The 13,962-nt window shown below is 49.8% G+C and overlaps 2 protein-coding genes across 4 annotated transcripts; one reads left to right on the top strand and one right to left on the bottom strand.

Annotated features, from left to right (window-relative positions):
- Positions 1 to 3,755: 3,755 nt before the first annotated feature.
- GLMP (glycosylated lysosomal membrane protein) lies at positions 3,756 to 6,751 on the top strand. The gene is given in 7 exon segments (XM_006174554.3): positions 3,756 to 3,910; positions 4,422 to 4,679; positions 4,880 to 4,915; positions 4,917 to 5,081; positions 5,207 to 5,425; positions 5,878 to 6,134; positions 6,248 to 6,751. Coding segments are annotated over 7 exon segments (1,221 nt in total). The 5' UTR covers positions 3,756 to 3,790; the 3' UTR covers positions 6,414 to 6,751.
- Positions 6,752 to 7,012: 261 nt separating this feature from the next.
- Positions 7,013 to 12,701, bottom strand: TMEM79 (transmembrane protein 79). Of its 3 annotated transcripts, XM_032464044.1 has the most exons (5): positions 12,563 to 12,581; positions 10,997 to 11,796; positions 10,519 to 10,732; positions 7,833 to 8,075; positions 7,013 to 7,536 (listed from the first exon to the last, which is right to left on the bottom strand). In XM_032464044.1, exons 2-4 carry the CDS (start codon positions 11,754 to 11,756, stop codon positions 7,862 to 7,864), a joined length of 1,188 nt encoding a protein of 395 aa, XP_032319935.1. In that variant the 5' UTR covers positions 11,757 to 11,796; positions 12,563 to 12,581; the 3' UTR covers positions 7,013 to 7,536; positions 7,833 to 7,861. The 3 variants fall into 3 exon arrangements, with proteins under 3 accessions (XP_032319935.1, XP_006174617.2, XP_032319934.1); XM_006174555.3 differs by lacking the exon at positions 12,563 to 12,581 and adding an exon at positions 12,596 to 12,701 and having other exon boundaries at positions 7,013 to 8,075; XM_032464043.1 differs by having other exon boundaries at positions 7,013 to 8,075.
- Positions 12,702 to 13,962: the final 1,261 nt, after the last annotated feature.

A 13,962-nucleotide genomic window follows, 5' to 3' on the forward strand; every position in this document is an offset into this window, starting at 1 on the left:
GACAGTTGTTATGTGTTTTTTAACCTTGGGTCATCTCTCTGCCTCCTGGCAAGGAGGGAGGAAGCAAAAATCCTTCCTGGGAAGGAAGAATGATGGGAATGAGGTCATTAAATATCTTTGCGTTCTTCAGGGGGTATTCTTCAGACTTCTCAGTAGATAGTGGTTGGGAAGACTCTAATAAGAGTTCAAAGAATGATACTGTAAGGCTTAAGGAAGCACCACTTTGCATTCACCACCCAAAGAACAGGAGGAGCCTGTCCAAACCATGGGTGTTCCTCATATGTGGCTTTGTATAGATCAACACCCAATAAGTGCTAGGGTTCAGGCATTTATCCCAAAGAACATAGAACATCTACATGTACTTTATTTTTGTATAGAATCCTTCCTATCATACCTGGAATTCTTTTTCTCTGCCCTCTCCCATTATTTTTGTATAGAATCCTTCCTATCATACCTGGAATTCTTTTTCTCTGCCCTCTCCCAGTGTTCTTCCTGATTCTTACCTATTCTGGCTAGCTGGCTTACTATCCCGCCATGCTTGTGTCACAGTAGGACCTCTGCTTTCCCTGTTAGAAGCAAAAGATTTAAAGCTATTTGTGCTTTGCTTTGTTCTTATCAAGGCAGAAAATCTTTTAGTGGCCTAGAAATACTGGAGGCTAGATGGGGCCAACCTTTGATTTCTTCAGAGTCCTTCCTCTTGGCTACTAGGCCTTCCACTGTCCCCTTTGTCCTTATGACTCATACAGTCACCCTTTATCTCCCTGACCACAGGACTTACTAAGCTGAATCTTGGGTAGACTAATGGTAGCTGGCATACAGTGCCTGTTGTGTAACAGAATACGTTCTGGGTACTTCACATGTGTTAGTTAATCAAGGACCCTATAAGATAGGTAATAACCCCATTTTATGATGGGGAATCTAAAGCATAAATAAAGTGGTTGGTTCAAGGATCAGAAAGCTGGTAAATGGCAGACCTGGGATTCCACTGCAGGCAGCCTGGCTCTGGAAGCTGAGTGCTGACAGCCCTGCTGCTGGAACTGAGCTGCGCTGTGGGAAGGGCCTCTGCAGACTGCTCTTACTCTGTCTACCTAATACTTAGCTTCCTGCTTAACCGAGTCTTAAGTCCTCGGCTTCTCTTCCACGAGGAGCTCTGGAATAAGCCTACCTACCTTTTGCTGAAATCCCTGCCTCTTTAGTTACAGTATTAATTCCTTCAACTTTTAAGGCCTTAGAGAAAGATAATGGATTAATTCTCAAGTAAATAAAAAGATCTTGGAAAAACTGCAAGACCTGAGAGATTATGAGGGGGAAGAATATCCTCCCATTTGTTCCTTACATGTTTCTAGGTCCATTCTGGTTTCAGCTCTAACAGTTAAGCACTTGGGTAACTGTACATAGTAGTCTTCTCTGCTGTCATCAGTGCCTCTTTTTTATTTAAGCCCCTGTAGTGTCTCTTGAACCTATGGAAATTCTTCCTGGCACATTAGATCAGTCAGTACTCTTCAGTCTAGCTTTCGAAGCCCCTTTGTGCTGTTCAAAGCCTAAATTTAACATAGTGATTAAAAGCATCCAATTTGTTGCCTTGCATGAGCCCTAAGTGATTGCATGAACACAATTTTGCTGCCATTTTGACTTTGCTCATGGTCCTTCCTGTCAGATTTCTAGATTCAGCTAAATCCTTTCCCCCACCCAACCCAATGACAGTATTTGGCGGCGGGGGGGGGGGGGGGGGGACGGACTTGAATTCTTGTTTACTCATATCTGTACTCAGCCATGACCCTTGTTTATATTTTCCCTTATCAGCTCTCAGAGTTGGACCTCAAAGGGTGCAAGTAGTTTTTTTCTGAAGAAAATATAAGTTTTTAAGGAAACAAGTTTTATCTTAGAGTAGCCATTTGGATCCTTTCTTCACTTATTACAGCAAAATTAATTACATGCAAGATTTAAACATAAGAAAGTGGAACCGTAAGAATAGTAGAAGAAAACATGAGATTTAAAAATACCAGAGTGGAGAAAAATAGGGTAACTACATAGATTTGCACTGCAAAAGACAAATGAGGGATAGAGGATGTTTGCAACAATACAAGAGTAATTTCCTTAAACTTGGAACTTGGCAGTCAAGAAGACGGCCTCAGAAAAATAGGCAAAGAGTAAAAAATGCTTCAGAGAAGCAAAAACAAATGACTAAAACAAAGAAATGCTTAACCTTGTTCCTAGGGAAATGTAATTAAGTTTGGTAAACACTTGCAGGGATGTGGGAGAAATGAGCCCCCGAACATGGTGTGTCAATTGATGAACCTCAGAGGGCAGTTTGACCATCAGTTCTGCCCCTGGGTGTTTATCCTGTAGATTTGGTTACAAATGTGTATGAAATGCGGTACACACAGGGCTATTCCTCTCAGTGTTGTTTGCCATGGCAAAGTGTTGCAAACTATCAAGGTTCTGGCTAAATATATCCAGGGAATACCCCCCCTGCTATGAAATACTATGGAGAATGAGACAGTTCCAAATGCATTAATGGAGAATAGTCCCCAAAATATAAGTGAAAAAGCAAACTGCAAAACAGTGGATGCCATTATATGGTATTTTATATATATAATGTACTGTGTGTGTGTATATATTTGAGTGTGCTTAGACTATTTTAGGAAGGACACGTGAGAAACTGATAGTAATGTTATCTCAAGGAAGGACCCAGATTGCAGGGGAAAAGGGGTGATACCCTTTGGTACCTTATGAGTTTTATATCATATGCATTAACAGAAAAGGAACAAATCTGACTCCATATTAGATCTGTTCCTTTGGCTTTAATCCTGTGCCCTGTTGTCTAGGCTTAGTCTTGCTAGCTCTGCACTCACGTAAAGATAAGTTGCAGAATAGAGAATAACATTTGTTTTGTTGGAGGTTTTGCAGGAGCACCAAGAGCTGGCCCACGTGGACAGCTGCAGGAGCAAAGAATCCTACACCAAGAAGTTTGCAACAACCAACCACACCCCCTCCCCTGTTTTTTTGTGTAAAAGAAGCCTGTGTGCTAACTGGTGGAGGAGGATTCTCCAAGACATTAGCCTGTCATCCTCTTGGTCTGCCAGCTTTCCGAATAAAGTCCTTATTCCTTGCCCCAACACCTCATCTCCCGATTTATTGGCCTGTCTTGCAGTGAGCAGAACAAGTTTGGACTCGGTAACATGCATATACTATTAGTCAAAATAATTTTAGGCTTAAGAAAAAAAGAACAAGAAAAAGTGCTTCATTCATCCAGATTCGAACTCCCTCCTTTGACAAATACATATTGCTTTCATATCCTGTTACCTAGGGTTTCTTTTCTCTACGATAAAATTGTGAGCTCTTCCAGGACAAGAACCTGTATACCTGGGGGCTCAATAAATATTAATAATTGAATAAAAGAACCCCCTGAGGTACGCGCTCTCTTCTACCAAATTCCTTCAAATTCCTCTCTCTGCCTTCCCTGCTACAGAGACATTTTATAGAGATTCTATTTGGACCTTGAATCCAGACATAATGCCCACTTACAGATAACTGTTTAGTGGGACCAGCTGGGTAGGAGAGGTTGCGAGTATGTCTGCAAATCCCGTCTGGGATGTCTTGTTTGCCAGCTCCGTGGGGGATAATGAACTCCTAACCTTTCTGATTCTATTCTCACTCAAGCCGAAATCTGGGTTAAGGGAGGCGGTCTCTTTAAGAACTGTTGTGATGGCCCCACCCTTTAAAGAGATCAGCTGAACCTGTGAGTCACATGACTAGCGTTTCTTCCGCCCTCTGGAGCTGGGACCGCATGAGTGGCTGTGAGGAGCCCTGCCGGGGTTGGGGGCACTGTGCCCCCAGCCCCGTGCTCCTTCTGAGTCTACTTCTGACAACAGCTCCATTTGGCCTGCTGGGGGAAGAGACCCGCCAGGTGAGGAGCTACAGCAGTAGGTGTTTCAGGATATGCTACCCTTGAAGGGTATTTGGAACCCAGGCAACCGAGGGGTGGTGTTAGAGGTTGCTTGCATGGAATAGAGTTTCTTCAATCTGAGAGTCGGGGCAGCCATGGATCATGGGACAGGACTGTGGAACAGGGCAGATGTGAGGGTATCCTGTCTTCCGGTGAAAGCTGGACCATGACTTAGCCCTGAGTGAGCCAGGTCCAGGCAAGTGTTGGATTTTTTTCTTCCTCTTGGCCCTGTGCCCTGATCTCTCCACCAAGGTCAGGGCACTTCTGGCTCTACACACCTCTCCTCCACCCCACCTCTCCTTTTACACCAGGATCTCCTTAGCTCCCACAAGCATTTCTCTTGCCTAGACCCCAGGGTCCCACCCTTTCCTCATCATTTCTGAAGCCCGGTCTCCCTGTCCCCAAGCATCTTTCCCCTGTGTCTCTCCCTGAATCGGTTCCCTTGACCCTCCACTACTCATGTTCCTTCCAGGTGTCTCTGGAGGTCATCTCTGACTGGCTGGATGCCCCCCAGAACCTGCTTCATGTCCGGGCAGTGGGTACCAACTCCACACTGCACTATGTGTGGAGCAGCCTGGGACCCCCAGCAGTGCTGCTGGTGGCTACCAACACCCCCTACAGCACCCTGAGTGTCAACTGGAGCCTCCTGATCTCCTCTGATCCTGATGGGGCCCTGATGGTACACCCCAAGGACAGCATCCAATTTTCTTCTGCCCTCGTCTTTACCAGGGTGAGGAGGTTGGGGGAGAACCAAGGGGAAGAGTGTAGAGGAGAGGGTTCATCTGAATTAGAGGAAGAAACTAAAGACAGAGTGGGTGAAGTAGAGTCAGGTATGAGAGACTGGGGTGGGGTCCAGTGTATGGGGGGGGTGGTGATTCAGGAGAAAGCTGGACTCAGGCAACCCAGTCCCTCCCCACCCCCACCCACCAGCTATTTGAGTTTGACAGCACCAACACATCTGATGCAGGCTGCAGATTCTCCAGGAAAGTCATATCCTCCATATTCCTTGGCCGAGTTCTCCTGGAACAACATCACTGACTCATTGGATCCTGCCACCCTGAGTGTTACATTTCGAGGCCACCCCATTCACGACCCCACTGGGGCTTTTGCCAATGGCAGCCTGATCTTCAGGGTAAGGTTATGGAGAATCAGAATTCAAAAGGCCAGTTTATGAGGGTGGGAGTTAATGATGGGGGGTTGTCTTCAAATGCAGGTATCCACCTGCTTCCCACACCTCCTTTGCCTCCTCCATCCTAGGTGCAGGCCTTCTCCAGATCTGGCCGACCAGTCCAACCCCCTCGCCTTCTCCACACAGCGGACACCTGCCAGCTAGAAGTGGCGCTGGTTGGGGCCTCTCCCCGGGGAAACCGCTCCCTGTTTGGGCTGGAGGTAGCCACCTTGGGCCAGGGCCCCGACTGCCCCTCGGTGCAGGAGCAGCACTCCATTGATGATGAATATGCACCCGCCGTCTTCCAGGTTAGGCTTCCAGCAGAGAGACAGATGGATAGGGGGTGAAAGGGGGACCTTAGGATCACAGACAATCATTCAACCATTTACGATTTAGCAGCACTTTATTCAGCAATTTTGTGCTGGGCACTATGCTGATGAATTTAGCACCGTTTCTGCCCTCAGTGGGGAAGCCAGACAGAAGGCAGTCCAGTATGACTAGTGCTCTGGCAGGTGGGATCTGCAAGGGTGTGGGGGCCCAGAAGAGGGAGCTGAGTGCAGGTTTGCTGAGTGTTGAGGCTGGAAAAAGACTCTGCCATCCAGTTCAGCTCCCCTTTCTGCAGAGAAGAGATAGGTGCAAACAGCCTGTGAGTTCTAGACCCAGGCCTAGGACTCAGGACAACTCCTGTCAGAGGCTGGGAAAGGGTAGGGGAGCAACACTGTTGGTTCTCCTCACCCTGCCTGTTTGCCTTTCTCCCCAGTTGGACCAGCTGCTATGGGGCTCCCTCCCATCAGGCTTCATGCAGTGGCGACCAGTTGCTTTCTCACAGAAGCAGGGGAGCCGGGAATCAGCCATGTCCTGCCAAGTTTCCCCTCTTTACCCCACCTTGGCATACCTTCTCCCCCAGTCACCCATTGTCCGAGCCTTCTTCGGGCCCCAGAGCAACTTCTGTGCCTTCAATCTGACATTTGGGGCTTCCACAGGCCCTGGCTATTGGGACCAACACTACCTCAGCTGGTAAGAGTCAGGACATGGGCCGACGGTTGGGAGGGTGAAGTAGGGGAGGGCTGGGCCTCTCAGCCTTCCCTCCTAAGCCTACTTACCTCCCTTTCTCACTCTGCTTGCTCTAGGTCAGTGCTCCTTGGTGTGGGTACCCCTCCAGTGGATGCCTTGTCCCCGCTTGTCCTGGGCATCATGGCAGTGGCCCTGGGTGCTCCGGGGCTCATGCTGCTGGCAGGAGGTCTGTTTCTGCTGCTAAGCCACAAGCGGCACTCAGAATACCAGCTCATAAATTGAGGCTTGCTCACTAGACAGAAAAACATTACTGGACTTTCCTTGCTGGTCTACAGGTTTGAGGGTCAGTATTTCCAGCCAGCTGCTCCCTTTTCCCATCTTGCTTTTCAGCAGAACTTCAGAGACCAGCCTCAACTTCCTGTGGACCCAGGTGGAGCTTCCTTCAAACTCTGAGGAGGGACCAGGGACAGAGTGATTGGTAGTGGGAGAGTCCCCTCTTTTACTTCCCCGCCCCTCCACCCCCCATTTCCCTTGAATGAGACTCACAGGCCTAAATGAGAGGACTTCTCACTGATTGGCTGCCCTCAAGGGCATGAAATAGACTTATTTTTTCCACAGGGTTTGTCTCTCGGTGTGTGTGTTGTTGGGCTGGTTTGGGGCTGGTTCCAGGAAATGAGAGGGCTAAGAGATGGGCGTGGAAGGCAAGATCTTGTTTGTGGCCCCATTTCCTCAGCAGGCCTAGTTCTCTCCCTTGCCATGAGACCAGGCTTCTGCCAGCCACTCTTCAACATGTGGAGCTGGGAGGTTTCTGGAGCAGTCTGACTCAAACAAGGAAAGGACACTTAAGACTGAGGGGCAAACATGAAGGAAGAGCCAAGGAAGACTGTGGTAGTCATTTATTGTTACACACACATTCACACAGGCTTCATATCAGCCACTGTGCCTTCCATCCATTCCCCAGTCACCACATGTGGGTGCATACACACACACACACACACACACACACACACACACACACACACACACACACACACACTCCTCTTGGGAGGCAGGTTTCCCTGTCCGCTCCTCTTCCCATGGGAGAGGCATGACTTCTGGGCAGTTTGGAGGGGGGAGGTTATAGGGACATAAAGGGTGGGAAGGGAGGAAGCAGCCATTGTGGACTGGGGCAGCTGTAATCCTCTTGATTGAGGCTAAAGGGCCTAAGAGGCCAGTCATGGAGGGTCCTGAACCCAGGCCCCCTGGAAGATTTCCACCAGCCGTGAAAGTCCTATTTGATCTGATGGCAGTCTTTACCTTTAGGCATGGGCAAAATTTCTAGTTCCATTGAGGCCCTCTGCTTAGACAACTGGCACAGAAATGGTCCGAGTTTTGGCTGTGGCTCTGCCGACTGCCTCACAGGAAGCTGGAGAGTGAAACAGAGTCCAGCAGTGATGGGGCCTAGCGGCAGTGGTGAGAGGCTGCTCAGGAAGGAACCATGCCTCTGCTCCTGTTCCTGGCCCTGCGCCCTCAGCATCCTTAAGGAACATGGCTGTCAGCCTCTTTCCCTACAAGAATGTCTTAAGTCCCTCCCTCATAACTGTCCCAGGCTCCAAAGGTGAAAGGCAGCACCCCAACTTGGGGGAGAGCCGGGGACAGTCCAGGCTCTAATTGGATGGGAACCCTGTCGGGGCAGTCGCTGGGTTCATCCCACCCAGGTACCTGGGCTGGGGGCAAGGGGGCGGAGCCGCTCAGCCCCAGGGGCGGGGCCTGTGATCCGAGGCCGAGCGGGCGTGGTCGGGGTAGTCAAGGCGGCTCTCGGAGGCGGTGAGCATGCGTTCGGGCTCCACCAGGAACATGTAGTAAAGGTTCCACACCAGCATGGACAGCAGGGGCAGGAACGTCAGGCCGTAGCCAAAGCCTCGGAAGGAACGGCCCACGGCGAGGGTCAGCCAGTATATAAGCCTGGGAGGCAAGAAAAGATCGGGCTTTCCTTGAGGGAAGTGGGTCTGCTAACTGGCAACAGGCTGAGGATGGGGGGAGTAGAAAGTGAGGGAGCAGATGGGGGTTGGTGGGCATGACTGATGCTTCTGAAAACAGCCAGTGTTTGTGTACTTATTATGTGCCAGGCACAGTGCTGACTACTTTGGGGGCACTATTTAATTTAGACCCCCATATCTCAGAAGTGAATATATTATTCACTTCCCTCTTTTTTTTTTCACTTTTCAAATTTTAATTTAAAATGTTTGAATAGGCAATGTAAGTTCACATGGTTCAAAATTCAAAGTTTCCAGTGAGTATAGTAAAATGTCTTCCTCCCTTTATTGATTCCCAGCTGCCCCATCCTCTTCCCTCACTTCCCCACCTCGATTCCACTCCCATCCCAGACATCCAATGTTGTGGCTTCTTGTGCATCATGATGCTTTATGTATATATGAACAAAAAATGTTTGTTTTCTCTTTACCCCTTTTTTGAAATTTGGTAGCATACTATATATAAAGACTGTTCTACACATTGATTTTTTTCCCATTTACTGTATGTTGGAGATAATGTTGTATCAGTATAGAAACAGCTTTTTCATACTTTTACAGCTGCAGTGTATTCCATTGTATTTATTTCCCCTTTTGCAGATGAAACTAAGATTCCAAAGGGGTTAAGTAGGACTGGTCCAAAGTCGCACATTGGGGAAATAGTAAAACTGTGATTTGAACCCCTGCCTGTTCATCACCCTCCTCTCCTGCGATTTTAGACAAGCTGAGGGAAAGAAGAGAGGATGGAAGCAAGCTTCAAGAGAGCCTGAAGCCCAGAAAGATGGATCAGGCACAGCCAAATTTCCTTTCTTGGAAGATCCACTCAGAATACACATCCCTTCATTGGGGGGAGGGCAGCAGCTTCCTCTTAATATATGAAGGACCACTTATTACAAAATTGAGGTACCTTTTTTTTTTCACCTGTGAAACAGAGGTTAGAGTAACTGCAGCCTCTCTACTGTACTAGGAAGTAGTTTGGCATAATGGTAATAAAAGTTCATATTCAGTGAACCCTTACCAAGTACCAGACTATTGTAAGCACTCTACATGAATTAACTCATTTAATCTTCACAATAACTCCATTTTATAGATAATGAAACTGAGGCACAAAAGCTTAAGTAACTTGCCCAAGGTAGAGAAGAAAGGACCCTGGATGAGAGAGGGAAGGGACATGGGTTCTAGTTCTGCCACTGCTGCTGACTGAACTATGCAACTCTTCTCCCCAGTCTGTAGTGACTTCCTCTCTGTAAAATGGATGAATGGACCAGACAGTTGCTGAGTCTTCTTTTAGCTCCCTGATGATTCTTACTGCTTAAGCCAACTTCTATCTGAGACCGTCAGAGGGAGATGTGAGGTTGAGTTACATGAGCAGGAACATATTTATCTTTGGAAACATCTATCGGGAGAACATGCAGGGCGGTATGATGGTCAGGAGGCTGGTGGGAGAGATGACCACCAGACTACACTCAGAAGTGTCAGGAAGACAGATTTTAGCTCAATAGGAAGAATGTTTTAGCAGTAAAAGCTACCTGCTAATCTATATGGAAAGTAACAAAAGGAAATGTATTAGGAGAAAAAAATGGAAAGACTTGCATTGGGCTTCAGAAATTCAAAGGTGCCTTGTGGGTTAACAGTAGTTCACATGAAAATACCTCTAAGGATTTCATGTGATGACAAATTCTAAATGGAAGGAGAGTAATAAGGCTGCTGTGAGGCTTAACATGGCCTTGGTTTGTATGAACAGGACAATACTCTTGAACAGCCCCCCCTCCACCCCCACAATTGACAAGCAGGACAATTTCCTGCCCAGACAGGAGGACCCAGGACAGTGAAGGGACCAGAGCTACTTAGAAAAGTAAACACTGAGGGAGCAGAGTGCTGGAGTCAGGGAATTGAGAACTGTTGTCAATCAAATATCTGAATTTGTCTAGGCACTTTCAGAGGTCAGAATCAGGGCAGCAGTTTTTAGCACAACGTAAAGAAGAACCTTCTAATAATTAGGATTTTTGAAAAATGAAACAGATTGCCTTATAAAGAACTAAGCAGTTGGTCACAGAGGGTGCTCAACTAGAGGCCAACAGCCACCAGACCGGAGTGCCACTGAGGAGTGCTGCAATGGGTGGGACGTTGGTCTAGGAGACACCTGAAAGCCCTTCCTGTTCTAGGTTTGCATGTGTTATATGAAAGACATATGAGCTGATCACCCGCTGCTAGGTGAGGTAAGGTACAATGGAGAAAGTGGACTTATATTTCCAGGGCTCATTTGGGCTGATGCAGAATCCAGAAAGCTCCCTGTCCCGGGCTCTCCAGACATTCTGATGTCCGGGTCCCTCTAGCACCACCACCTCCCCTGTGCCCCACCCCCATCCCCAACTCACCGGGAGATGGCAAAGAGACCAGTGAGCAGAGGGAGCAGTTTGAGGGTGTCTTGGGGCAGGTAGGTGGAAAGCACAGCCAGGTTAAAGAAGTAGAGGATGAAGAGCTGGACTGACTGGGCCACATATCGCCGGTGGAGCTCCACCTCCCGCCGTGGCTCCCCAAAGGGCCGTAAGGCAGAAAAACACAGCAGGCTCAGCCCGTGCACCAGGATCCCTGGGTGGGGTTGGAGAGCACAGAGGATCAGGAGAGGGGTGGCAGGCAGGAAGCGGGGACAGGGTTTGTAGTGGAGCATGGGCTCGACGCCGTGGGGCTGAGGTGGTCCTGGGAGGAGGCGGGCACACAGGGTGACAGGGTCACCTGGAGTCCCTGAGGGTCCAGGTCTAGTGAAGGGAAGCTCCTGTTCCCCAAGCCAGGCGGGCCCTGCCCTCCAGCCCAGCTCCCAGATGCGCCCTCCCATCTCACAGGGCCCAGGCTCACCCAGCACAATGGGGAAGGTGGCAAAGACCCCGCAGCGCAGCGTGTAGACGAGGCGGGAACTCATGGTGGGCAGGCGTGGGGCATCGAAGGGCAGGAAGGCATACGCCCCGTACAGCAGGCAGGGGAAGAGAACGAGGGCGGCTCCCACTGAGGCCACGGCCCTCAGCCCCTCACGGCCTCCACAGCCCCTGCAGCCCCCACAGGAGCGGCCAGGCGGCCTCACCACTGCCTCGGCCCACTTGCACTCTGGGGGCGCAGGGTGGGTGGCCCGGGGGGACAGGAAGGCCCGGCGGCGCTCGCCCTCGCTCGCCTCACAGAACACAACAAGGTCCTCCTGCGGCCGCCGCTCAATGCACTGTAGGTCGATGGGCACGAAGGCCCGGGTCGCCTTCTCAGGCAGCAGGCTGGCGTCATCTTCAGGCAACTCCTCTAGCTTGGTGGGTGGCTGTGACTCCAGGGGCTCAGGCTCAATGTCCTTCCAGCCGGGGGGATCTGGGAATGGGGCACTGGGCTGGGGGCCAGTCCCCCAGGGCAAGGTGGCAGCCTCACTTACTGTGCTGTCTAGACCATCCTCGGTCCCCTCTCCAGCTGTGGGAGACCCAGCTGAGGACCCTACTTTGGAGGACTCAGCTCCGAGAGACTCAGCCCCACCTTCTCCTTCTGGCTTCTGGCCATTAGGGACCAAGGCCTGGGGTGGGCTCTTCTCCAAAGCCTCAGGCCCCTTCACTTCCATCAGGGCCAGGGTCTCCGGTTCTGTCATCCTGGGGCACTTTGGGGGTCTACTGCAAGGTCGTGTCACCCTGAAGGGAGCAGAGGAAAGCTCTATCAGATGCTGCTGTCCTCTGGCCCTCAGGATGGGTTGATAGAATTGGAACTCTCCAGGACAGCTGGCCTCATGGGCTTTAGCCCCTTCTGGGTCATTAAGGAGAACATAGTCCAAGGGAAGGTGTTGAAACAGAGGGAGGCAAGAGGGAAGTGAGCAGCTGAAACGGAGGCACCGTTTCGACATTGAATACTATTCAGCAGCAGAGGGTGAGTTGGGGGCACAGGCTCTGGCAGCTGTGGCCTCAGCCAGCCTCCACCTATGCCTTCTACCCACCTCCACCAAAACCTCTGGGGTCATGGCCACCCTAATACAGGAATGGGAAGAAAAGGTGTCTAGAACTTTGCCAAGGGCTTTCTTCCCACTAAGGATCTTCTTGTGGCCAGAGAAGCTACCCTTTCACCTCCAAATCTCCCCTTCTCCCCACAAATCCCCAGTTAGAACTCCCCTGGCAATTGATACCACCATTGATTTGCCAACAAATCTATCCCAAAGAGCTGGCAGTGGCAGCACACCCTGTTCTTTCATCTCCAGTCTGGGTACTTGGTCAGTTTCCAGACTTCTCACTAACCCACCTCCTCCATCTCCGGAGAGTCTGGGTCTGTCCATTCTAACCTCTAGGTTAAATCATGGCTGTTTCCCATGCCTCCTCTCCTGTCTTTCTCCCCTCCCTGCCGCCCTCCACCTCACTGCTTCTGGATGGGGCTGATTCCCCTCCCTCTACCTCCTCAAGGACCTCCTACCCCTTACTGTTTGGATCCATGACACCCTCTTACTTTCCATCTGGAGAGAGGCAGAGGTTCCCCAGCACACGGGAAGGAGCTGCCTGGCTTCCTGCTGGCTCTGCAAGTATTCCTCTCGGTCTCCCTCCCTTTACCTGTGTCTCCAAACCTGTCTGACCAGAGCAGGTGGGGCCCAGATTAAAGGGGCAGGCCCCGCCCTGCTGAATCTGCCGACAGAAAAAGCAGAGGAGGACGTCGTCCTTTCTGAAAGTTGGTTAGGGGCTGGTGCAGCTGGGCATAGAGGTGTGTGTTCTAGGAACATGGGATGTGTAGGAACTCCCAGCACAGGAGACCAGAGTGGGGGAAGAGTGGGTTTGTGCATCAGAGGGTGCTTGGAGCAGGCTGGGATACCCCCAAAGAGGTGGAATTCACTTACTCATTCAATATTTATTGAGCACCTATTATTAGCTAGACACTAATCTAGGCACAGTCACAGTAAAGGACAAGATGACAGGCGAAGTCTTTGCGTTTCAGGAGCTTGTTCTACTGGGGTAACATAATAAAGAAGCCTAGCAACTAACCAACAGGACAATTTCAGTAGGGAAAACCTCTTTGCCAAACTTGATGGGAAATTAGGAGAATGACTGTTCCAGGCAGAGGAATAGCAAGTGAAAGGCCAATGAGTGGGAAAGACAGGTTGTTTCAGAAACAGAAAGAAGGTTAGTGGCTGGAAAGGGATTTTACGTTCCCATTATAGTGTGTACACAGGCCCCCCAAACACCTTGTTTTTTAGGTTAGGTTTAAGAGTAAGAAAGCAATAGGAACCCAAGGTGATCTTTTCTGTGGGAGGACTAGGGGCAGAAACATAAGGGTGTAGCTTCTCATTCCTGTAGATCTTCTTCCCTGAAGTCATCTGAGCTTTATGAGGGGAGAGACAGCGTCTGGATTGCTAATCTCTGTCTCCAGAACCCAGGATTGTGGCTGGAAGACAGGAGGTGTTCAATAAATGTTTGCTAGACTGGTGAGAGATGAATATCCAAGTGGAAGTCTTTGGGCTGGGGTAGGAGAGCTTGGGGCAGAGGTGCTTGTACAAGAGCCTGTCTTGGAGGGCCCTACTCATATATTATTCTCTGCCCTTTCCAAGAAAATTTTCACATACGCGTTTTTTGCTTGTTTATTTAAATAATTGGGGAAAGGGAGAATTGGAATCACTATAACCAGTCATCTGAGAGAGACAAGGCTCAAAAGGGGGGGGACGGAAAGATGGACCAAATGACCACTGCTGGACAAAGCAAAGTCATGCTCCTAGCTGTGAGCCCGTCTGCACCGATCCAGCTTAGCCTCAACCCCCTTCACAGTCCACTGTTCGTTCTTTAGCAGCTTTGTCAATAAAGTTTTTCGCAAGAGCTTGCAGAAGCCGG

Source organism: Camelus ferus, chromosome 21 (genome assembly GCF_009834535.1).
Source record: "Camelus ferus isolate YT-003-E chromosome 21, BCGSAC_Cfer_1.0, whole genome shotgun sequence".
Taxonomy (NCBI): Eukaryota; Metazoa; Chordata; class Mammalia; order Artiodactyla; family Camelidae; genus Camelus; species Camelus ferus.

Excerpts from the sequence above, each read along its gene's own strand:
- TMEM79 (XM_006174555.3), bottom strand. The coding sequence starts at position 11,756 with ATGACAGAACCGGAGACCCTGGCCCTGATGGAAGTGAAGGGGCCTGAG. Across the intron at positions 10,733-10,996 it reads CACCTTCCCCATTGTGCTGG|GGATCCTGGTGCACGGGCTG; the intron begins GTGAGCCTGGGC and ends AACCCCACCCAG. Across the intron at positions 8,076-10,518 it reads GGTCTCTTTGCCATCTCCCG|GCTTATATACTGGCTGACCC; the intron begins GTGAGTTGGGGA and ends CTTGCCTCCCAG.